The 23,424-nt window shown below is 43.6% G+C and overlaps 1 protein-coding gene across 3 annotated transcripts in view; it reads right to left on the bottom strand.

Annotated features, from left to right (window-relative positions):
* ATG4A (autophagy related 4A cysteine peptidase) overlaps positions 1-23,424 on the bottom strand; it is a 62,382-nt gene that overhangs the window by 5,276 nt on the left and 33,682 nt on the right. For 2 of the 3 annotated variants that reach the window (XM_066357119.1, XM_066357120.1), the window contains exons 2-8: positions 15,155-15,265; positions 11,099-11,197; positions 8,519-8,620; positions 8,229-8,301; positions 5,852-5,931; positions 4,574-4,761; positions 4,375-4,453 (exon numbers count right to left, since the gene is read on the bottom strand). In XM_066357119.1, coding sequence (XP_066213216.1) covers positions 4,375-4,453; positions 4,574-4,761; positions 5,852-5,931; positions 8,229-8,301; positions 8,519-8,620; positions 11,099-11,197; positions 15,155-15,265 — 732 coding nt within the window. Of the gene's footprint in view, positions 1-4,374; positions 4,454-4,573; positions 4,762-5,851; positions 5,932-8,228; positions 8,302-8,518; positions 8,621-11,098; positions 11,198-13,257; positions 13,330-15,154; positions 15,266-23,424 lie in introns of all 3 variants that reach the window. The other variant, XM_066357117.1, reaches the window with a different exon arrangement.

Genomic DNA, 23,424 nt, shown 5'->3' with positions numbered 1-23,424 from the left:
CACACATGACACGGCAGGCTCTGTGAGCAGCAGTAGTGAAGGGGCGGTAGGTGGAATCAGCAGGCCGTGAGTTCAGGCGCCAGTAGGGCCTTCTGCCTCTTTCAACATTGAAAAGCATCTTGTTCCAGACCATTGTTTCTCAGAGCCCTGGTCAGAGAGCACAGCTGGAAAGAACGGCCTTGGCCTCCAAAAGAAATGGGAATGCTGGCTCTGCTATGGATGGGATACCAGTGAGCTGGCTTCTGATACTGATCTGCTGGCAAGTTAGTCATTGTGAGCAAGTTAGTAATCTCCATTGAAAAGCACTGCCTTGGTCGCATCAACATCAGTACAGATATACCTTGCTGGAAAAACTCACTTTGAAATGATTGACGTTTACAAATAAGAGACAACACACGCTTCTTTAATTGAAAAAGCCTAGCCCAATAATGACCTGGGAGGGGTTTAGGATAATAAAATCTCTATTTTATCTGCTATTTAAAGGGATGAGAGTCTCTCCGATGCTCATCCACATCGCGCTAAGTAGGTAAAAGTACCGAACAGGGCAACCTTACCTCGCTGTCTAGGCCTGAGGATCACCTGGGCTTCTGTGCTTTAGACTGAGTTAGGCAACCAAAGAACTGCCTGTGGCAGGAGGATGGGGTTGGAAGGGATGCCCTGAAGACCTTCAGTGGAATGGCCGTCAGGAGTGTGTTGGTCACATCTAAGTGTTTCTGTTGGAAAATAATGTGATTCCGATGTCTGACGAAAACTTCACTTGTCTCTGTCACAGACCTAGGACAAGCTTCTTAAATCACTCTGTCTTAATTTTCCTGTTTTTAAACTGGGGTGGGCCTGACCTGTGGTGGCGCAGTGGATAAAGTATCGACCTAGAACACTGAGGTCAGTGGTTCGAAACCCAGGGTTTTTCTGGTCAAGGCACATATGGGAGTTGATGCTTCCTGCTCCTCCCCCTTCTCTCTCTCTCTCTCTCTCCCCCCCCTCCCCTCTCTAAAATGAATAAAATCTTTAAAAAATAAACTAGGGTCATTGGGCCTGTTCCAGTTACCTTACAGGGTGTTATAAGAATGAGAAGAAATGACCTCTGTGAGAAACCTAAAACACAATACAAATACAAGGAAATCATAGAAATATCTTGTTTAGACCCAAAAGTATTTCCCTACAAATAAATGCCACATAATATATGGAAATCACTACTGTCAGATGACTCATTTTATGAAAGTCAAGGTACTTGTTCTCCCAGAATACCAGAACACAGGTGGGTGAGATCAGTAATAGATATATATGTATATATACTGCTCACAAAGATTAGGGGATATTTCAAAATGAATATAAAGCATTAAAAAAGGAAGCATTTGATTTTTTTTTATTAAACAAGAACATCAGAAAAGTCAAAGAAAGTTGTTCGATTATGCAAATGAGATACAAAAACAACTTGTATTTCATGGTGAAAGTGCACTATATAAAAGGCTAAAAGTACTGGAGTATATCTGTACATTCTCTGATCCCCTAAGTTTTGTAAGCAGTGTGTGTATACATATGCCTAAAAAAAATAACGCCTCAAGTTACAAAGAAGAGCAAAAACCAGGATGTTTAGAGGGGAGCCTATCTGAGACTGTGGAAAAGTAAGAGGAGAAGGAAATTGTGCACAAGAAAATACAAATCCATAGCAGGGTTTCAACCATGTGTTCTGCCAGTGTGTTTGAGGATAAGGTGCTGGGAATAATAGCTGAGTCCTCTCTGCCTCTAGCCGTTTTGTTTGTGTGTGTGCGCGTGCGTGCGTGTGTGTGTGTGTGTGTGTGTGTGTGTGTGTGTACTGGAGCTTTGTGGGCTGCCCTGTTTCTGAGAGTGCTTATAGCAGATATAGCAGAAGATCTGAAACATCCTAGACATGATGTGCGAACTAAACCAAGGTCTCTTAACAAAGCCTGAAGAGGAGAGGCAGGCTGGTCAAATGACTGCAGACATAGAGCTCACACTACAGATCTCCACACAGTAGCCTCAACTGAAGTGCGACAAACAATAAGCTCCTCTCTATGCAGAAAAACCTGCCAGTCAGAGTCTCACCCTGGGCAGTTTCTCACAGCAGCAGCTTTTCTCAGCTTCCCACCAGGCAAGAGGCACTAGGTAAGCACTTTCTAGCTAGGTAACCTTAGGGAAACACCCCTCTAAATCTCAGTTTTACCAGGTGTGGAATGGAAATAAGGATCTCTACGTCACAGACGTGTTGTACTAACTATATCCATCTATTTACCTATATCTATGCATGTATATATAACTACATCTATACACCTATATATAATTAACTCTACCTATACAGATACATAGAACTATCTATATACCTATATTTATACATCTATATATAACTATCTAGCTACAGATAGGAAGAGAGAGAGAGAGAGAGAGAGAGAGAGAGAGAACCCTGTGGAGTGCCTGGCACACGACAGCTGTTCAGAAAATGGCAGTTTTCATTCATTTCCTCCCTTCAGACATTCTACCAATATCAACCCCCCAGCCCACTACACTAAGGGGGTGAGTCAGAAAAGGGGAGTCAAGGGGGACTTTGGAGCCTCAAGTGAAGGTTAAACAAAGAGCTTTTGAAAGTTAGCAGGCACTATGTAAACCTCTGTCTCAGGAACAGAGGACCGCCCATACCTTTTTCATGAGCAGTCAAACTCCACAAAGTTACCCCAATCCAGTGGCCTCAGGAAACAGAAGGGCTTTGCAAACTTGGTGAATTCTGCCTGGTTAACTAGGGAAATGGAGGCCAGGGAGCCCAGAAGTCACATACACTATTCACTGAGATCCCTCCAAAACTATTTCCCAATCTGTTTCAACTTTGTCCTCAAACCACAAATAGTAGGAAATAGATTTATGCAACATTTCTTTGAAAGAAACCCAAAAGCTTAGAAACAGAGGACATTGAAAAGTATGTAACTAATCTTTTGTACTTAGAAAACGAAAAACCTCCAAATTTTCCATCAAGCTGTAGTTCTTAGGCTTGACCAATAGATGGCAGCATTAGAGAGAGCTGAGGCAACTTGTAGCAACACTAGCCTTAAAGAGAGGAAGAAAGACAAAAGGAAAGAGGTGTTGAGGTCAGGAAGAGTGGAGCCACCTTTTATTGAGTGTGTACTACATGCCAAGCTTTCTGCTGAGTGATCTACTGTGACATGACAACGTGGCGAGTGAGGGGTTAGCCCTATTTTCCATAAGAGGAACCTGAGACTGAAAGGGTTGATACTCTCCCCATGGTCATACAGCTAGCAAGTGGGACACTGGCAGATGACATCAGGGATGTCTGTTTTCACTCCACCTCACCTTCCTGAATCTCCAAGGAGGGGATGATGGAGGGCGACCAAGCCCCCCTCACCCCGTCCTCCACACATCCCTCAAGCCTTCCCCACACCTGCTCCAGCTCTCCCTTGCCAATCTAAGGCTGTGCCTCGCAATCTTCGAGGTCTAGTTTCAGACCACTCCACTCCTGCGAGGGGTGTCCTGCACCAAATTCCTCTAGCCATATCAGCCCCTCCCTGGTACTCTTCAGCACTAACCAGGTGTCTAGGTCCCTGGTACTCAAATTGTGGTGTGTGTACCAGTAGCATCGGCACCACCTAGTTAGAAATGCAGAATTTCAGGACCTACCCCAGACCTACTGAACCTGCATTTCCAAAAGCTCTCAAAGTGATTCCTGTGCATATTAAAGTTTGAGAAGCACTGGACTAGCTCGCCTTGTGTGCCAAGGGACTTAAGTGTCTCTGGTCACAGCTAGGGAATAAGGTGCTTGTGTTTCCAGAGGTGTCAACCTAGGCAGGGAATGCTGGGCTGCTTGTCAGGATCCATATTAGGAGGTTAGTGGTTTTAAGGTTTAGCCCCCATTATCGGAAGAGAGATACCTGTCTTTGGCTCCTCTAATTCCCACCCAGTGATGGCTCTACAGTGAGCCAGCAGGCCCAACTGAGTGGACCTGGGAAGCCAGAGGACGGTCTCTAGCCTAAATGCCTGAGCCCCAGGAAGACAGAGATCAACAAGGCCAGGGAGGTGCCAACCTGCCAACCTGGGCCCCACAGCGAGAAGGAGTCAGGTGTGCTGAAGCAAGGCTGTGACCTTGGGGTGGTCCTGTGGGAAAGCAGCATTTAACCATCTTATCAAGAAGCAAGGAAGTGGAAGTATTCAGAAGGAACTGCTCTAAGTCAGGCACACAGAAGTGTTCCTTTCCACAGATCAGACCAGAGACAGAAGGAGCTACCAGAGACCACAGTGTCTCTTTGCTGGACAAGGGCCTCTAACTGGAATTGCCTGGCCTCCCATGCAAACCTTCTGCCCACCCTTCCCTAGCCCACATTGACTTACTTGTGATTCCTCTTTTCTTACCTAAGAATCCTATGAAATAATAGGCGTTATTTGGTTTTCCTCCTAATGCCCCTAAAGACTGTGGCATCTTAAAACACTCCTAGAGGGAAAGAGAATGCAAGATTCTCAATTTACTTGTGGACTGCTGCTCACGGATCTCCGTGCTCACATGGCGATGTGATGGGAGGCAACAACAGGCTTGGAAAACGGAGCGACTTACTTTGAACGCATCAACATAGACAGGATTGATTTGGTTTATGCCCAGGCGGAGGGGCACAATGAGCAGCAGGGGCTTCCATGCTGGGCAGCAGGCAGAGGAGGCCTTACTGCAGCTCAAAGCATTCAGAGCATCAGGGGGGCTCTCACCAGCTCTGTCAGCACTCAAGGGGAGGATGCAGCACATCTTCTCTACAAACGAAAGACAAGAGAGCTGGTGAATTAGGGGTATCCAGCCCTAGGAAGGATGCCAAGGGAAAAACATAGGAAGATCTCACATGATATTCCTTGCCTGGAAGGCCACCAGAACCCACCCTGTCCCACCTCCCACAGAAGTCCAGGCCACTCTTGCAGCCCTTACTTCTCTTCCTTCTTCTTCTTCTTCTTTTTTTTTTTTTTGTATTTTTTCTGAAGTGAGAAGCAGGGAGGCAGAGAGACAGACTCCTGCATGCACCCAACCAGGATCCACCCGGCATGCCCACTAGGGGGCAATGCTCCTCCCACCTGGGGCACCACTCCGTTATAACCAGAGCCATTCTAGCACCTGAGGTAGAGGCCATGGAGCCATCCTCAGCACCTGGGCCAACTTTGCTCCAATGGAGCCTTGGCTGCGGGAGGGGAAGAGAGAGACAGAGAGGAAGGGGGGGGGAGAAGCAGATGGGCACTTCTCCTGTGTTCCCTGCCTGAGAATAAACCCGGGACATCCACATGCCAGGCTGACACTACCGCTGAGCCAACTGGCCCGGGCCTAGTTCTCTTCCTTCTTACAACTGAGTGTTCCCTTATCTCCTGCCAGATAGTATAGGCTCACCGAGAGAATCTCATTTCTCAACTAATTTGCAAGGGCCTTTGAAACACGGACTACATCTTTTGGGTTCTCTAACCTCATGGCAGGGAGCACAGGATTGAACTAAGGGGCAGCCTCCACAAATGACCTGTTGGTGGTCTGACTTACTATCCACACTTTGAGTGCCCTATGGGGAGAGAGTCTGTACTGCACTGAGGGGCTGCAAAGGTCCTCTCTTGTTATCGCCCTTTCAGAAAGCTGAAAGGAAAGACAAAAAAGGATACAGGGGATGATTCACCAGAGTCCTGTGCTCTCCTAAGCTCCCCTGCCCTGGTGGGGCAGTCTAGAGACTCAGGGTGCATGTGCTTGTGCTTTTATGTTTCTCTCTTTGTCTGTTTCTCTCTCTCTCTCTCTCTCTTTCACCAATTATTTCTGAATGGTGAGGAAGGATCTCATCACCCACCACCCGGAAAGGTAAACAGACTGTGGACTCACTGATATCTTCAATGACCACTGTGTTATCCATTGAAACATAAACAGCCAAGGAATTCCATTCATCGAATAAAGCAAGTTTTCTGCAAAGCAACACACAATGAAGTCACAATTGGGGAAGATGGAACTGTCAGCAGGAAGCAGGACAATCCAGGTCCAGTGTTCTTGAAGTCACTGAACACTGAGCCTCAGAGAGGCTGGGGTTCAGGTTAGCTCTGGCTCCTTTGATCAAGCACTGGGACATTCTGTATTCAGGGACCTTGAGAATGCGACAGAATCAGAGTTTCTGAACCTTGAAAAGGAAGCCTTGCTTTGCAAAATGGAAATGTCTATCTCGTAAGATGATGTTACTTCTCTTAGGCGAAACAGAGAAAACCAATGCATCTGCTCCCAAGAGATTTTGTTTGCTTTTCTTTAATAAAAGATACTCTGATTTGCTGCTTTTTTTCAATAAATGGAAACTGTAATTAAATATATGTATTTGGGATCATAGATAATACAGAGGATAAGCCATAACCTCCAGGAAAATCCAGAGAAGGGGGTGATCTCTCCTAGCCCTCTCCACAGGCGGGGGGAGTGCTATCAAGGACCCGGGGCTGCAGATGGCCTCACGTGAATGGCTAAAGAGAGAACTTGCTGAGTTGCGTGACCCAGGAGATTAGAAAGAAAACCCCTTTGACAGCTTATCTGAGGTCTGAGCAAAGTACCATGATTATTTCTCCTTTATCTTCTCTTCTTTCCAGTTTGAAAGAAAACACATTTAACCTGGCTATTCTGGGATTCCTGGGTAAAGTCCAGTCTCGCTGGACAAAAGGAAAAAAAACATTCTATCCCAAACCATAGTAGCTCCCAGAAAGAGGTGAATTACTATTATACTTTTAGTTTACTCATTTTAACATATTATCTTTCTCCAAAATAGTAATGATAATATATACTGCTGCTAATGATAATAATAGTTGTGAATCAGAACCCACTTAAATTCTTTTTAAAAAATATGCTTCTGTTTTTTTGTTGTTGAGAACCTCAAAATTTAGAAGAAAGAAGCAAATTCTGAAGGATATCATTTAAAAACCATTTCAAGCTGAGTTTTGGGCTCAGCATAGCCATTCTAACCTTCTACGTTTTCTATCCTGGTTCCTTTACTGGCTCTTGAAATATTGTGAAATTCTCACTCAGCGGAGTCAACAATGCCCCCAAAGGCACTCAAGACTAAGGTAAGAAGGTGGTCGCACACAAACTACACTGTTAGCAAAGAGTAAAGCCAAGATACGGGCTTTACTTGGGTCCCCAAGAAATTCAGACCACTCCCCTCACAAGCACATTTATGATATAAAGCGTTCAAGATCATTAAAGACTGACTAATAATTGAATCGCTACCCCTCCTTGTACTTTGCATGGAGTAGGTCCCAGCGTCATGCTCCAGAGAGGCCAGGATTGAAGCATGCTCCACCGACGGAGGCCCGATGGTTTCAGTCTTCTGATGCCTGAATCCAGCCCCAGATTCTGGCTGCCATTTTCATCCATTCATTGAATATTTATGGAACACTTACATGCGCTAGGCAGATTTGTGTGCTAGTGTTCCCACAGTGAACAAGATAAGTACAAGCTCTGCCCTCACATAATTTTCACGTGGTGGTATGTTGTCAGGAAGGAGAGTGACAACAGGAGAAGGTCCTGATGCCATTCATGTTGCTCACTTCCAAAACATTGGTCCTGACCTCTCCACCTCGCCTCTTGCTGTGGGAAGTGATTTGGGGGATTTAACAGAACAAGCGCAGAAGCACCACACCTGGGTGTCAGAAGTCTGCTAAGAGATGCCAGACTGATTACAGGACTCCTTTAGTCTTGGAGTTACCTTCTCCAATAATTTGTAAGCTCCTTGAGGCAAGGACTGTGTCTAGTTCTTTTCTGTACCCCAAACACTTAGCACAGTAAAGGCACCCAGTAAATACTGACTGTGTAAATAAATGAATGAAAGGGTATTTTTAAAAAAAAACTATACAGGCTGGGTGTCCAGGTGTGGCCTAGGCTGGCTCAGCCTCCCCCACTTCATATGAACAATTTGGTCTCAAAGTGACCCTCATGCTGAAGGCTCCCCAGCACAGGATCACCAGTCCGCAGTGTGAGGGGATGCTGAGTGAGACCTCAGGTGCCTCCACATACACTGATGGCAGGGACCAGAACACTAATACAGCAAGACAGATGTGCCCAGTTACACATTTCAAAGAACTGTCTGAGTAAAATGGTACATATGTTTGGTGGCTTAGTGGGCATGGCTTAGTAGGGTGGCAGAACAGCTAGGTTGATAGGACATTGAGCTGATGGAGAGGGAAGCAGAAGGGAAACTACAATAAAGCAAATGCCAGACTCTTTTACTTACTTTAACACCTGTGCAACTGTATTTGGTCCAAACCATTCGCCAATTGATTTCCCTTCTCCTACACCCATTTGTGCTGTTTTTATGTGGAAAAAAAAAAAAAAAGAAACATGTTAGTAAAAGGTCTTCCAGCCTGTCACAAAATCCTAATTTTCTGAATTATATTAATTATTAATTAATTAATATTAATTAATTAATATTAAACTGACAAAAACCTCAGTGCAGCCACATACAAGGGAGAGGGCAAAAGGATCAGTATAGGCATTGTCTCTAAATCACTGATGTGACCTTACCCATTTGATGGATAGAGTAGCAACAGTCTTTTCTATCCAAGAAGCACTGTAGGATCCGCTGGTATTCTTTGGGTTGTTCTTTTTGCTTCTCCCAGTTCCAGTCTTTTAAGAAAGAAAAGTAAGTCATTTTTTAAAAACTATTGATTTTAGGGAGAGAGGAAGGGAGGGAGAGAGAAAGAGAGAGAGAGAGAGAGAGAGAGAGAGAGAGAGAGAGGAGCATCGATCTGTTTCTATTTGTGCCCTGACTGGGAATTGAACCGGCAATCTCTGTGCTTCCGGACGATGTTCTAACCAACTGAGCTATCCAGCCAGAGCCTAGTTAATTTATTTTTATAATTGCTTATTATTTCTCCTCTGAACTCTTCTTATAACGACGAGGTTAGAAGGACAACAAAGAAGCTATATCTGAAAGGCAGGGATGATCAACTTAAAACATTCCTAAGTATCTTTAATTTTGATGACAAAGACTGATTACTTTCAAAGACTCAATAGGTGTAAAGTAAAAGCAAAACAATAAGTGGACTAAGGAACTGACTTAGCCCCAGGGCTACAGCTAGATAAATATTATGTGAAAACAGTCTCATAAAGGCTGTTCTGGTCAGCTCCGCAATGACCAGGAGGTCGCGGCAAACCCAGCAATATAGCCGTGTATCACCCAGACACCGGTACCGCATCTCCACGCAGACAGCAACAGCTTTGTCCTTATATTTTGGTGTGTTGCCAAAAAAGTCTCATGGGAGGAAGTCCTATTCTGACACACAACAGTTCACAATGGAACATACGCAATTCACAGCTAAGGAAGCTTTAAAAAAATACCACGCTGCCATTTTTATACAACCTTTAAAAAGTCCACACTAAGCTCTGGAAAAACAAATTCCTTTGCTATCAGCGTTCAAGGTTTTCTTATAAACCAAACCGAAATAATCACATCTGTAGGAATCCCACCCAGGCCTGAGGCACAACCGCCCAAGCCCTAGGAAGGCAACTTATTGCTGCTGTGGACAGTGCAACAGCGCGCCATGATCCCTGCTCTGGACGGGCTCCCGGCTCCCTTTCCCGCAGCTCCCGGAACTCGGTCTAATGGGGCAGAATCCTGAGGCTTAGTCTGCTTCCAACACATACATTTCTCTCCTGAGGTTTTAGAGTTTAAATTCACAACTGAAATATACTCGAAGCCAAAGGCCATTATCTCCAGAGTCTTCCGTTCCCTTTGCTTCTAGTATTTCGGAAACCAAAGGTTTAAACTTTATATTCAGCACAGACTTCAGAGGGTGAATTGTATCCAACTGTTTTTCATCAGCTACCAAATTGTCCAAGTCTGGGGGAGACCCTGATTAGCTGGCTGCTAAGTCCCACAAAATCGTTCCTGATGACGGTGATAAGTGAACATGCCATTTCAATAACAAAATAAGAAACACTTCAAAATACTTCTTTACAGAATTGCATCTTCTAATTCATCTTTGCTGCAAAATATATTCCCCAATTCTTCCTGCTACTTGCTTACATTAAAGAATTGAGACTGCTGACTGGGGTTCTTTTTTCTACTTTGTTTTTCACAAAATTCATTTGAAAAAGAATCACCTTGGAGTATTTTATAAGTGGGGAGGGAACAGTTAAATAATAAGAACGAATCTATTCCAAGAATCTATGTGTACCGTAGAGAAATCTCTGGACAAGGAATCAGAAGACCTGCATTGTATTCCCAGATCTATGCTTTCTTGCTGTTTGATGCTGGCAAGTCGCCTTACTTCCTAAGTCTCAGTTTCTTCATCTGTTAAACAGAAAGCAGGCCCATGAGATCTTAAACCCTGAAGAGAAGAGATGAGGCCCTCAAACCGCTCCCGGCCCTCCTCCCAGTCTTCTGGGATAATGGCAGCAGGGTGTGTGAGGCTGTGCACTGGGGAAAGGAACAACGTTTCCCTCCCTCTGAACCTCGGCCTGATCTCATCCAACGTGTCCTCATCCTCAAGTTGAACCGGACTTTCACCCAACTGCCCAGACTGACACCCAGTTACGGTCAGCCTGCAGTTGCCCATAGGGAAGCACACACACATGTTAAGAAAGCAAGATTCAGGAGTTCCAACAATGATGACTAAAGTTTTCTTCATGAAGTGGCCTCTTGAGGAAGCTAATTTAAGGATCCCTTAATCATCACGTGGACATCTTCAGGGAACCAAAACCAAAATAGCATCAGCTTCTTCATTAGGCACTTCCTTTATGTCATTTACATCCTTCACTAAGCAGATATCTTAAAGAAGTCCAAGAAACAGAGTTAGCACCACACCCTTCCTCCCACTCCCTTTGTTATCTGACCCATCTCCGTCACACAACAGCGAAGATGGAAACGGAATGACACTCCTGCCTCGACATTCCATTCTGGCCCAGGAAATTAACTCTGGCTTGGCGAATCACAGGGAAATGTCGCCTGTTTCCTTCTCATGGGAGGCTCTGTCAACTTGTCAACCACACCAGCACCCCTGCCCGTGAGTGCTCCTCGAGTTCACCACCAGTGTGAAACCACCAGCAGTGAGTGCTACTGAAGGGGCCTCTGAGGGCATTTCGAGAACAAGCTTAACTCACCCCTTCCCAAGTGTCTGCAGATAAGGGCTTGCGCCAGCATCATCTGTCCACAGCGCAGCATACATCCCCAGCCAGCATCCGAGGAAGGGCCCGTTCCCCCTGTTGGCAAAATGGATGGCAATGAATATGAGTTCCTGAAGTTGTCCTTTCCCTCAAACAATCAGCATATCTGAAAATCATACAAGACAGACAGACACACATACTCTGAAAAGAGAGGAAAGAGTTATAGCCAGATATCATACAGGGTTTGTTACAGGGTGGAACTTGCAAAGTTAATGCTGAGTTAACCAAACTGGGTTCTATGGCCAAAAACAAAACAAACAAATGAACGAAACCTGTCCCTTATGTTTTCTGCTCAGAGACTTCTAGGTATGCATGCAATTTTGGTAGGTGACCACCATGCATGACTACCAGGAGTTGGTCCATGCCATAGTGTCATCTGCCTGACCAAACCTGTCTCTGCACAGCTCACCTCTCAGGGAAATCAGTCTTACTTTACTTAAGAAATACATGTTCTAAATGTACATTATAAAGATCTGAATCGTAAGAGGACAATGAAACAGAGAGGAAAGAGTCTTAAATTAGGCATCAGAAGACCAGTCTCTACCTACCTAATGTAAATCTCATCTAAAGACTGGGGGCAATAGCAAGACCCTGCCAATTACCAGTGGATTTTTTAAGAATTACGTGAGAGTACCTGTGAAAGTGTTCTACAATCCACTCAGGATGATAGAAGTATTTGGTGTTATGAGTAAGGATATAATTAAGGTTACAATTAATAAATTAAAAATGTGCTACATTTTTAGAAGGCATAAAACCAGTTAATAAATGAAATAAAACAAAGAGTTCCATTTTAAGAACACAGATGTAACGAAAACCCCACATTTGTGGCCAGGGCGAGCTCAGTATCTCTTTTCATGGTACCAATGAAATGAGATAACTTGGATGGCAGAGGAGACATTCTGTTTTCCTTGCTTTCCTTTCCTAATATGGAAGTGAAAAAGTATGCTATAAGCATGATCTCACAAGAGTAACTTTAAAGGGGGCCATCAACCGTATAAAACAAGCGGGCCAAGGCGGCTGCCCCTTTCCGTTTGTTGTGGGGACTGAAAGAGAGTTGCTACAGCAACAAGAGGAGGGCTGAGCCAACTTGGGAGCTGGAAGGGGAGCCCTTTGGCTCTTGCTCATGTTGGGATGATCGGCCAACTTAGTATGGAAAGATGCAGTGAAGCCCACTACAGAAGAAAGCATCTATTGCCAAAACATTGTCAGAGTTGAACCGCAAATGTTTTCAAGTCTTGCAAAGACCCCTTCACCCAGAGAACATTAACAGTTTAGAATCACCAGGTACTACAAATTGTTCTTTTGTTTGGTTTATTTCTAAAGTACTTCTTGCGGAGCACAAAAAAAAAAAAAAAGTCTGTGTGGATCTCCTTTTTGGCACTTATCAGAAAGGGTGATCTGACACGGATGACTAGGTCCAGTCCTGCACCAAAATTGGTCAGACAGGTTTCCTGTTAGGAGAATAGCTTCTACCATTTGGGGTTGGTAATCTTTTCCTACAGGGCCATGATACTAGGAATAAGTCACCCCACTTGCAAACATTTTACAAATTTTCTCTAGAGGGAGCCTGTTCCACTAAGCTTGTTGGACTGTCCTTTTTTTCTAGACAGCAGCTGCTACTCTAACAGCCTAGAAGTAGGTGCGAGGAAATTGATCACACTTCATCTCGCAGGGGCAAGGTGTTCCCACCTCACAGGGGAAAACAATCCAAAGAATTATTTTCTTTCCTTCAGGTACAATTGTCTTTCACAGTCAAGTAGCTGCACAAAGCAGAAGATAATTTAATAAATATTGCCCAAATTAAAAGTTTGACTTTTTCCTTGCTCTCAGAAGTAAAATAAATAATACCACCCAGAGCCTGAACACTTGAAGGTGGACTCAAAAGTATATTAGCATTACACATGAACATCATGGAGCCATGCAGGGGGCACCGTGGTGATGAAACTTCTGATAAAGTGTAAGACTGAAATACTCCCCTAAATAAAATTCTTAACCATAGAGAGCTGTTAATTTGGAAGGTTTCTGTGACATCACTGATAACTGCAGGCAAGCTATCTACAAGAAAGAAAACACAGAATAACAAATGATATACCTACCAATTGGTGAAAATTTCCTTCTGTATGTAAACCATAGACGAGCACTTATATCAGACAACAGCTTAGATTTTTCTGTAATTAAATGTGAAATTCAAATTAAATCACCATATCCCATCTAAAGATATTTGTCTTTGATTTCTGAGCCAGCAGCAAACTCACTTTCATACAACCAGTTCATTCCATTGTTACGGGGCTAGGGAAATTCATAGGGAACCCCATCTCATTTTAACCAAGTAATTTCAGCATTTCCCCCTATTTGACTAGAGCCACTGGTGGGTACAATGACGCTGGGTGGCTCCTGTCTCATTTTCACTGAGCTCCATGGCCCTGGCGGGTACTAGCACTGGGGTCATGGTCAGAAGATAAGGACTAAGAAAAGCAAGGATGCAAAATAATCCACTAACAAGGAGATCAGCTCCTGCCTAAATGATGACAGTTGACTGACTCTGTCAATAGTACTCACTGTCTGATATCTAAAACCCGGTGTGCGTGTTGGGGAGGGGTATACGCACAGGTGTACATGTTTAACTAAACAGGAAACGTCCCTGTTTAGCAAATTAATTATGTAAGAAATGTATCAATACCCCTTGGTGCAAGTGGCATTTGTAATATAAACAGATGTATAATCCGTTATGCATTTTGTTATTTTTTTTTCTGAAGTTAGAATTGGGCAGGAGGGGGATGCAGTGAGACAGACTCCCACATGTGCCTGACTGGGATCCACCCGGCATGCCCACCAGGGGGCGATGCTCAGCCCATCTGAGGCATTGCTCCACTGCAATCAGAGTTATTCTAGTGCCTGAGGCAGAGGCCATGGAGCCATCCTCAGTGCCCCGGGTCAACTTTGCTCCAACGTAGCCTTGGATGTGTGAGGGGAAGAGAGAGACAGAGAGAAAGGAGAGGGGGAAGGGTGGAGAAGCAGATGGGTGCTTCTCCTGTGTGCCCTGGCCAGGAATCAAACCTGGGACTTCCATACGCTGGGCCAATCCTCTACCACTGAGCCAAGTGGCTAGGGCCTTTGTGGGTTTTTTTTAAAGCATGCCTTCTTGTATTTTATGACAAGTTTACTTCAATGGCCACAAATATGACTTCCACGTTCCCATCAGTACTTAGATAGTCTTCTGTCTCCCCTCTTTCAACAACATATCCATGTCTGTAGTCTGTATAAAATTTATAGACATTGCATTTTAAAAGAAAAGAAAGTAAATCCAGTTTTAGCCCATAGTTTCGTGTGTGTGTGTGTGTGTGTGTGTGTGTGTGACAGAGACAGAGAGAGCAACAGACAGAAACAGACTGACAGGAAGGGAGAGAGAGAGACAGAACATTATCTGTTCCTGTATGTGCCCTGACCAGGGATTGAACTGACAACCTCTGTGCTTTGGGATGATGCTCTAACCAACTGAGCTTTCCAGCCAGGGCATGTTTCTGACAGCCACTGGCTGTTTAGAAGTCGCTTGGCGGGGCAGTGTCTTTAATCTAGACAGAAAAGGACAAACATATGAGGAATAAAAGTATGTAGCCTAGTCATCAAAGAGTAGATACTAGTTGGTGATACCAGGAGTAGGTCCATGTTTATTGGAACCTGACACTTATAGAATTCAGGGGTTCCCCTTTAAAGAAAAGAATATAAATATATGACTTTTTTTTTTCAAATTGCACAAACACTTAGGACCATGTGAACACTCCACATGGGCCTCTTAGGATCTTGGAAGGGGCCTGTGCAAGTGAGGGGCCTGAGACTTAAACTCCCTTGGCTGCAAGGTAAATCTGCCTAGGAGTAGAATGAACCGTTATCAAGGTTATGTTCTGCCGACACAAGAAGAAAAAAAGGATAGGGCCTTAACCACAAGCACCCACCTCATTTGGGTTCTCACAGACAAATGCTCCCAAACCTTACCTGTTTTAAGGAGATGCTGTTTCCCCAAGATCCATACCAGCTCATCTGTATCTGGAAATTCTTCTAGGTAGTCAGTGAAAATAGTAATCTGGTTTTCATACTTGGATAAAACTGAAAGGAAAGGAAAGAAACTTAGGCAAAATTTAACAGCAGGGGCCTGCCTGTGTGGTTTACTGATTATTGCCTTTGTCCTAAAGGGGAAAGGTTATGGGATCCAATCTTATTTTTACTTTATTTTTTAATTAAGTGACAGAAGGGGAGGCAGAGAGACACACTCCTGCATGTATCCCAACTGGGATCCACCTGGCAAGCCCTCAAGGGGACGAAGTTCTGCCCATCTGGGGCTGTTACTCGGCAACTGAGCAATTTTTAGCACCTGAAGCAGAGGCCAGGGAGCCATCCTCAGCACCTGGTGCCAACTCTCTCAAACCAATCAAGCCATGGCTGTGGGAAAGGGAAAGATAGAAGGGGAGGAGGAGGGGTGGAGAAGTGGATGGTCACTTCTCCTGTGTTCCTTGACTGGGAATCAAACCCGGGACATCCATATGCCATGTCGATACTCTACCACTGAACCAACCAGCTGGGACCTCATGAGCTCCAATCTAATGGAAGCAAATCCTTTTCTTTGAGGAACAAAGATACAAGATCCTTCAGTAGAGGGATTTCCTCTTGATCACCTCTTTTGACCTTCCGTTTATTATGGTCCTATTTGTTACTATGTCTTAATAATTATTTGGCCACATTAACTCAAAACCTTTTCTTTCATGGGGCTTCTTTGTAAATAGCCATTTATCTAGCTTCTTCTAGGATGAGTATACTAAGGTAATACAATAATACCTGAATACCTAACTCCTGCCCATGTCACAGGGAATATTGTGAGGTTTCTAGTGTCCACTGGCTTGCAAGGGGCTATGGAAAGTCTGAAAGATTATACAACTGTGAAAATGTAATATTTTAGCTGGAAGACCAAATGCTTTGATGGTACATTTATTTGCCATTTCATTCACATACTACTTCTGCAAAGAAGGATGGCACGGCTGATGATAAATACAGGGTGGGGCAAAAGTAGGCTTACAGTTGTGAGCATACAAAACGGAGCTTCTTCATGTATTATTATTTATTAATATTATATTATTTTCCACACAAACAACTGTAAACCTACTTTTGTCCTACCCTGTATAACTTGTTCTTGGGATACACAAATGACTATGGTTATCTCTTAAAATAAAGTAACCAAATAAAATGTAATTAAACCTCATAAAGTCACAGGCCACACTCTCAGAACTTATGACCATGTAATGTAGGAGGAGTTCAAATTCACTTTTGTATCACTGTGGGGAAAGGGTCTGCTAAAAGATTCAAGACTGACTTATAAATGGGTTTATCTAAAAAATTCTCTTTAAGTAATTTTCTGAGGAAAATAATATTGTAGGCACTAAGTAAGTTACCAAGCCAGCCCATAGAAACCTATTTTACCTTATAAAAAGAAAAGTAAAATTGATAATGTATTTCATAGTTTATGGTGTCATTTCTTTTTGTTTGTTTGTTTGTTACAGAGAGAGAGAGAGAGAGAGAGAGAGAGACAGGGACAGATAAGGACAGACAGACAGCGAGAGAGATGAGAAGCATCAATTCTTTGTTGAGGCACCTTATTTGTTCATTGATTGCTTTCTCATATGTGCCTTGACAGGGGGCGAGGGGGCTACAGCAGAGCGAGTGACCCCTTGTTCAAGCCAGCGAACTTTGGGCTCAAGCTAGCAACCATGGGGTATGTCTATGATCCCATGCTCAAGCCAGCGAATCCACGTGCAAGCTGGTGATCCTGCACTCAAGCTGGATGAGCCAGTGCTCAAGCCAACAACCTCGGGTTTCGAACCTGGGTCCTCCATCCCAGTCCAATGCTCCATCCTCTGCGCCATCATCTGGTTAGGCTATGGTGTTATTTATATGCGAGCTAAATGTCAAGTTCAATACCAACACATGCCGTCTCTTCTCAGCTCTTGGGGCCTCCCCATCCCATATAAAGAAGAGCTCAGCCAGAGTAGAGGCCTTCCTGTGTAGCTACAAGTAGCTACAGGAACTCTCCCAAAGCAGCCCCTAAAAGCCCCATGTGAATGATTTCCTGTAAAAATGGCTTTGTGAGATATGTTTAATCCACTTGAAAAGACAATTGTTTTCTTTTGGCTTTGTTTCCTAAGGCGGCAGAATGCTGTTTTCATAGAAATAAATGTTCCTAAATATAAATGAGTCATATCTGGTCATGAAAACAGGTTCACCTGCTCAAAACACTTAGTTGGAGGTTGAAGTTATACTCTGCATAATTTGCACAAGTTGAAGTTGTAATCTGAAGTTATAACTTTAGAAACACAGCTACCCAGGGATGCCGCCTTTCTTGAAACATACTACAGAAGTCAAACTTTTCAGGATTTAAGTATAAGTAGCCTTTCTCCTCAAGATGTTTTAAGCATTAAGGTTATAGTCTCAGCAGTATTTCAAACCTTCTGTTAGAAATGAGACAGCCATTTTGTTCCCCAGTGAAAAGTCATCACTGCTGAGCCTGCCCGGGAGCCAGTGCAATCTTAGCCTTCCTGTCACTGGCCTCGGCCTCTGGACCTTGTCCAGGAAATACCAGGCTAAAAATGATCACCCGGGTCAGGCCATCCCCAGGAGGTGGTGGACTGAGGTAGCATAAAATCACACTATGTACCTTCCCACAACGCTCTCTACCCCTCACAGGTGGGGGAAATCAGATTAAACTGAACAACCAGTGTAGCCCAGTCGAGAAAGAACATCAGGAAATCAGTAGCTTGAGAGGAGTGTGGCATAGAGGCCACCTCTCTGGCATTCCCCTGGTTGGGGTGAGGAACGGTGGTGTTGGACAAATGTACACCATTTATACATATATGCCTTGGCCCTTTTTTTAGTACTGGCCAAACATATTTTTTTTTCCCTCTATTGCCAACCTTGTCTCAATGAGTCGCTTCCCAGCTATCTTGTCAAATCTGTACTGCCCATTACAGCCTGTGAGACCTAAGCAGCATTCTCTGGGATGGCTCTGACAAAAATGGTGGCCAAAGAATTTTCCTCTTGCTCCTCAGCCCCTTTCAGGCTGACTCGCAGAACGCTGTGAGTCAGACTAGAGCCAGCCCAAGTGGAAGGTACATGGTAAAACACATAGAAACCAGAACAGATCAGACGAACAGAAGTACAGAGCAGTAACACAGGGAGAGTTTACACAAGGAGGTCTGAAGAGGAAAGAGAAATGGATCTTCCACAAGGAGATCACAGATAGATGAAGCAACAAGCTGGGACCTGGTTGAGGCTCAGAAGTAAAATTGCATTTCCACCAGAATCAGTTCTGACTACAGTAGGCCCCTTTATCTGGGGTTTCGCTTTCTGCTGTGTCAGTGACCCATGGTCAACTGTGCTTAGAAAATATTAAATGAAAAATTTCAGAAATAAACAATTCATGAGTTTTAAATTGCACGCCGTTCTTAGTAGCATGATGAAATCTTGCTCTGTCCTGCTCCGTCTGCCTGGGACGTGAATCATCCCTTTGTCCAGCGTCTCCACACTTATATACACTCCCTGCCCATTAGTCACTTAATAGCCATCTTCGTTATCAGATAGACTGTCCTGGTAGTGCAGCGCTTGTGGTGAAGTAACTCTTAATTTACTTAATAATGGCTCATTCACCTCTCTTCATCCCATCACATAGGGATTGTACATCTCATATCAACACAGGAAGGAGGGTGAGTATAGTACAATAAGACATTTGAGAGAGACCACATTCACATAACTTTTATTAATATATACTGCTATAATTGTCTTATTTTACTGCTAGTTATTGTCATTGGTATCTTACTGAATCCAATTTATAAATCAACCTTTATCATAGGTGTGTATTCATAGGAAAAGACATGTACATATAGGGTCAATACTATCCATGGTTTCAGGTATCCACAGCGGGAGGTATCTTAGATGTATTTCCTGAGCATAAGAGGGGGCTACTGTAATAGCAATCATTTTTTAATTTCAATAAACTATTTCATCTTGCTTTAAAATGAAGAAATATGACATCAGCCCTATATGAGTTTCCTGCCCTTTCAGCCTATTTAAAGAGATAGGGACTATACGGGCAGAGCTGCAAATACTATATCTTGGTGGACCAAAAATTAGCTTTTTAAAGGTCTGATGGACAACAGGCTACACCCTTTTCCATTTTACTTTAGTAGTAATAATTGCATTGAAGTCTCTGCTGGGTTAGTTTAGTGGTTGGCTAATAACTGAACAAAGATTTCCTTAAACTAGAACCAAAAGGTCACCTCCCAATCTTAGCCAAGGAGGCTCAAGAGCCCTGTGCACATGCTGAGGCATTACTTCCACACCCAGTGAGGCAGTCGATAACTCTACCTTACCATGCCCTTTCTGCTTGTGTGGAGCTCAAGATCAGACAGAGAGCTTGAGGCCTTCTTAGGTCTTTCTGAGCATGCGCACAGCCCCGGGAATGCACACAGCCCTGAGAAGCATGTGCTTTTCTAGATCCCTAGGAAAGTGCAGATTTCTCAAGGCCCCAGTGGACACAATTCCCAGCTTTTCTTTTGAAGCTTTTTAGTTATCTATTTCCTCAGGCAGCTATGAAGCTAAAGGATTGCCTCTAATTAATCGTTTTTGTGTTGTTTTTTTTTTTAAAAAAGGCCCCTGGGAAAGGGTTTCTGTTGCTCCAAGTCAGGGCTAATATAGCCTTGCAAGTGGCATCTTCTGGGAGCAACACTAGATAGCAATTCTCTGGAAATCAGGCATGAGAGAAGCTCCAAAGCCATTCTGTGTTCTCCTCCGGCTGTCGGGCTATTGACTTTTCTTGTGATTGCAAGATGTGGATTCTCGAGGCTGCTACAGGGCTGGAGAGCAAGGGGTGGGCATAGGGCAAGTGGGAACATCACAAAGTTCCCTATTCTTACTAAAATGCACGTGTTTTTACTAAATAAATACCCTCCAGATTGTTGTAAGCCTTTAGTTAATTTCCAGAGTTCTGAAAAAGTTTATTTGAACACTTTTGCCAGTTCCTTCATTGCTACTATGGATAAAATTTTCTGAGGTCCTCACTCTGCCATTTTTACTGATGTGTTACTTTAATAATATGCAATCCAGTGATTAACTATATTTCTAAGGGTTACTTTTGTAAAATTGCAATAAAGTGAAAAAAATCGCTTTAAAAAACAAATTTTTGGCCCTGGCCAGTGGCTCAGTGGATAGAGTGTCGGCCCGATATATGGACGTCCCAGGTTCAATTCCTGGTCAGGGCTCAAAGGAGAAGTGACTATCTGCTTCTCCCCACCTCCCTCTCCCCCTTTTCTCCCTCTTCTCCTCCCACAGCCAGTAGCTGGCCCCGGGCACTGAGGATAGCTTGGTTGATTTGAGCATTGGCCCCAGACAGGGTTGCTGTGGATCCCGGTCAGGGCATCTGCCTCTCTATCTCCCCTCCTCTCATGAAAAAGAAAAGGAAAAAGGAAGGAATGAGGGAGGAAGGAAAGAAGGGGAGGAAGGAGGGAGGGAGGAAGAGAGAGAGGGAGAGAGAAAGAAAAGAAAATTATCTGATAGGGCTTAACAAAGACACTTGTACATCAAAGCCTCTGAGATTCTGTCGGGCTTGTGCCCACAAACAATACACACTCTCTCAAGTGAAATCAAAAGGTCACAGGATCTCAGGGTCAGAAGGGGCCAGAGATACCATTGTGTATCGTCCTTGTATGTCACCTGATCCTAAAACCATGCCAGGATATTGCTGGTTCCAAAATACCCTTCTCAGCAATATATACATATTTAACATACTGTCAGGTCACAGTTTGAAAAACATAAGAAAATGTCCATGGAAGGCAGGTATGATAAGGACTGAATATTCATTGGTATATTCACTCCATAAACGTTTACAAAGTACCTGCTATATGCTAAGCACAGAGGATCAAACATCACTACTGAGAGGGGCTTCCATCCTCCAAAACCTTTGAATCTAGAGGAGAGGATAGGTCCGGAAACAACAATAAATTTAAGTAGAATAGGATTTATAGGGTTGCTCAGTTGTGAAACTAACGATCTTTGCTGATCTATCTTGAAGCACAAGGACATTCCCTGAAAGCCTTGACCACAGGACAATAACACCCTGTTCCTACCGAAATCAGATAAGTATGACTAAAACAAACACTGACCCTGCTTAATCATAATACTAAATTCCCCTCCCCAGGCAGACCTTACCCACTATTTTCTATTTATGTGATTTAAGATAAAGCATGAGCCCTTACTGTACCTGCACTAGAATGGCCGTCTCCTCATAATGACCTGTCCCTTTTTGATGAATATGCATAACTAACCCCAATAAAAGTGACCCCTCTTGCATACTTGGAGACCCTGCTTTGAGAATTATCCCGAGTGTTCTCCTTAGTTGCTTCAAATAATACTTTCCTTGCTCATAATTTTTTTAATTGTATTTATTGATTTTAGTGAGAGAGGAAGGGAGAGAGACACACACACAGGAACATCGATCCTTTCCTGTATGTGTCCTGACCCAGGATCGAACCAGCAACCTCTGTGTTTCGAAATGATGCTCTAACCCAGTGGACTCCAACCCCCGGGCCGCAGACTGTTACCAGTCTGCAGAGAAAGAATAAATAACTTACATTATTTCCGTTTTATTTATATTTAAGTCTGAACGATGTTTTATTTTTTTAAAATGACCAGATTTCCTCTGTTACATCCGTCTAAGACTCACTCTTGATGCTTGTCTTGGTCACGTGATATGTTGCTGCTAAAATTAAACCCATAAACTAGCAAACTGAGTGAAAAACAAAATTCCATCAAAAGTTTTTTTGCGAAGTGGAAAAGGCCAGTGAGGAGACAGAAGAAGAACCTACGACCTCGAAGAAAAAGAAGGCTTGAATTAACAGACAATACCAGGAGTCCTACTTGAAGTATGGATTTATTGCAACTGGTGATTCTCGCGCACCAAGGCTGCTCTGCATAAGATGTGGTGACCGGCTAAGTAATGAGGCAATGAAGCCTTCAAAACTGCTTCGCCACTTGGAGACCAAGCACCCTACTTTAAAAGACAAGCCTTCTGAGTATTTCGAAAGAAAAAAGCATGAATAAGAAGGACAGAAACAATTACTGGTGGCCACTACATCAATAAATGCGAGTGCACTGAGAGCATCATACTTGGTGGCTAATCGTATTGCTAAGGTTAAGAGGCCATTCACCATTGGTGAAGAATTGATCCTTCCAGCCACTAAAGACATTTGTCGTGAACTTCTAGGAGAGGCTGTGGTTAAAAAGATAGCACAGATGCCTCTTTTGGCTACCACCATCACATGGCGCATTGAGGAAATAGCAGAGGACACTGAATCACAATTGTTGGAAAGGATTAATAAATCACCATGGTACTCTCTCCAGGTTGATGAATCTACAGATATTAACAACAAGGCAATGCTACTTGTTTACGTGCATTATCTTTATCAAGAGGATGTGCATGAGGATATGTTATGTGCACTATCATTGCCAACCAAAACCACAGCTGCAGGACTATTTAAATCGCTGGATGACTATATATCAGGAAACCTGAAATGGTCTTTTTGTGTCGGCATATGCACAGATGGAGCTGCTGCCATGACCAGAAGGATGTCTGGTTTAACTACTCGGATTAAGGAGGTTGCACCTGAATGCGAGTCTACGCATTGTGTCATTCACAGGGAAATGCTGGCTAGCCAAAATATACCACCAGAACTTAACAGCGTATTGAATGATGTCGTTAAAGTTATTAACCACATCAAAGCACATGCCCTTCACTCACGCCTGTTCGAGCAGCTTAGTGAGGAAGTGAATGCAGAGCACAGATACCTTCCTTATACACAGAAATAAGATGGTTATCCCTAGGGAGGTCCCTGGCCAGAGTGTTTGAATTACGAGAGATGCTGCAGAGATTTCTCTCAGAAAAAAAGTCACCGCTAGCTGCACATTTCAGTAACGATGAATGGGTTGCAAAACTCGCTTACTTGTGCGACATATTTAACCTAACTCAACCTGTCACTTCAGGGGAAAATGACAACTGTCTTCAAGTTGGCAGATAAAGTAGCTGCATTTAAAGCCAAACTGGATTTGTGGAGACGATGCGTGAACAGGGGTATATTTGACATGTTTCAAACATTCGCGGGAATTTTGGAAGAGCCCAAGCCTTCAATGTTCCAGCTGGTGCACGATCACCTGTATTTGCTTTTAAAAGA

The sequence above is a fragment of the Saccopteryx leptura genome, chromosome X (genome assembly GCF_036850995.1).
Source record: "Saccopteryx leptura isolate mSacLep1 chromosome X, mSacLep1_pri_phased_curated, whole genome shotgun sequence".
Classification (NCBI taxonomy): domain Eukaryota; kingdom Metazoa; phylum Chordata; class Mammalia; order Chiroptera; family Emballonuridae; genus Saccopteryx; species Saccopteryx leptura.
Note: the sequence above shows the minus strand (reverse complement) of the source record. Positions and strands in the feature narration are given on the sequence as shown.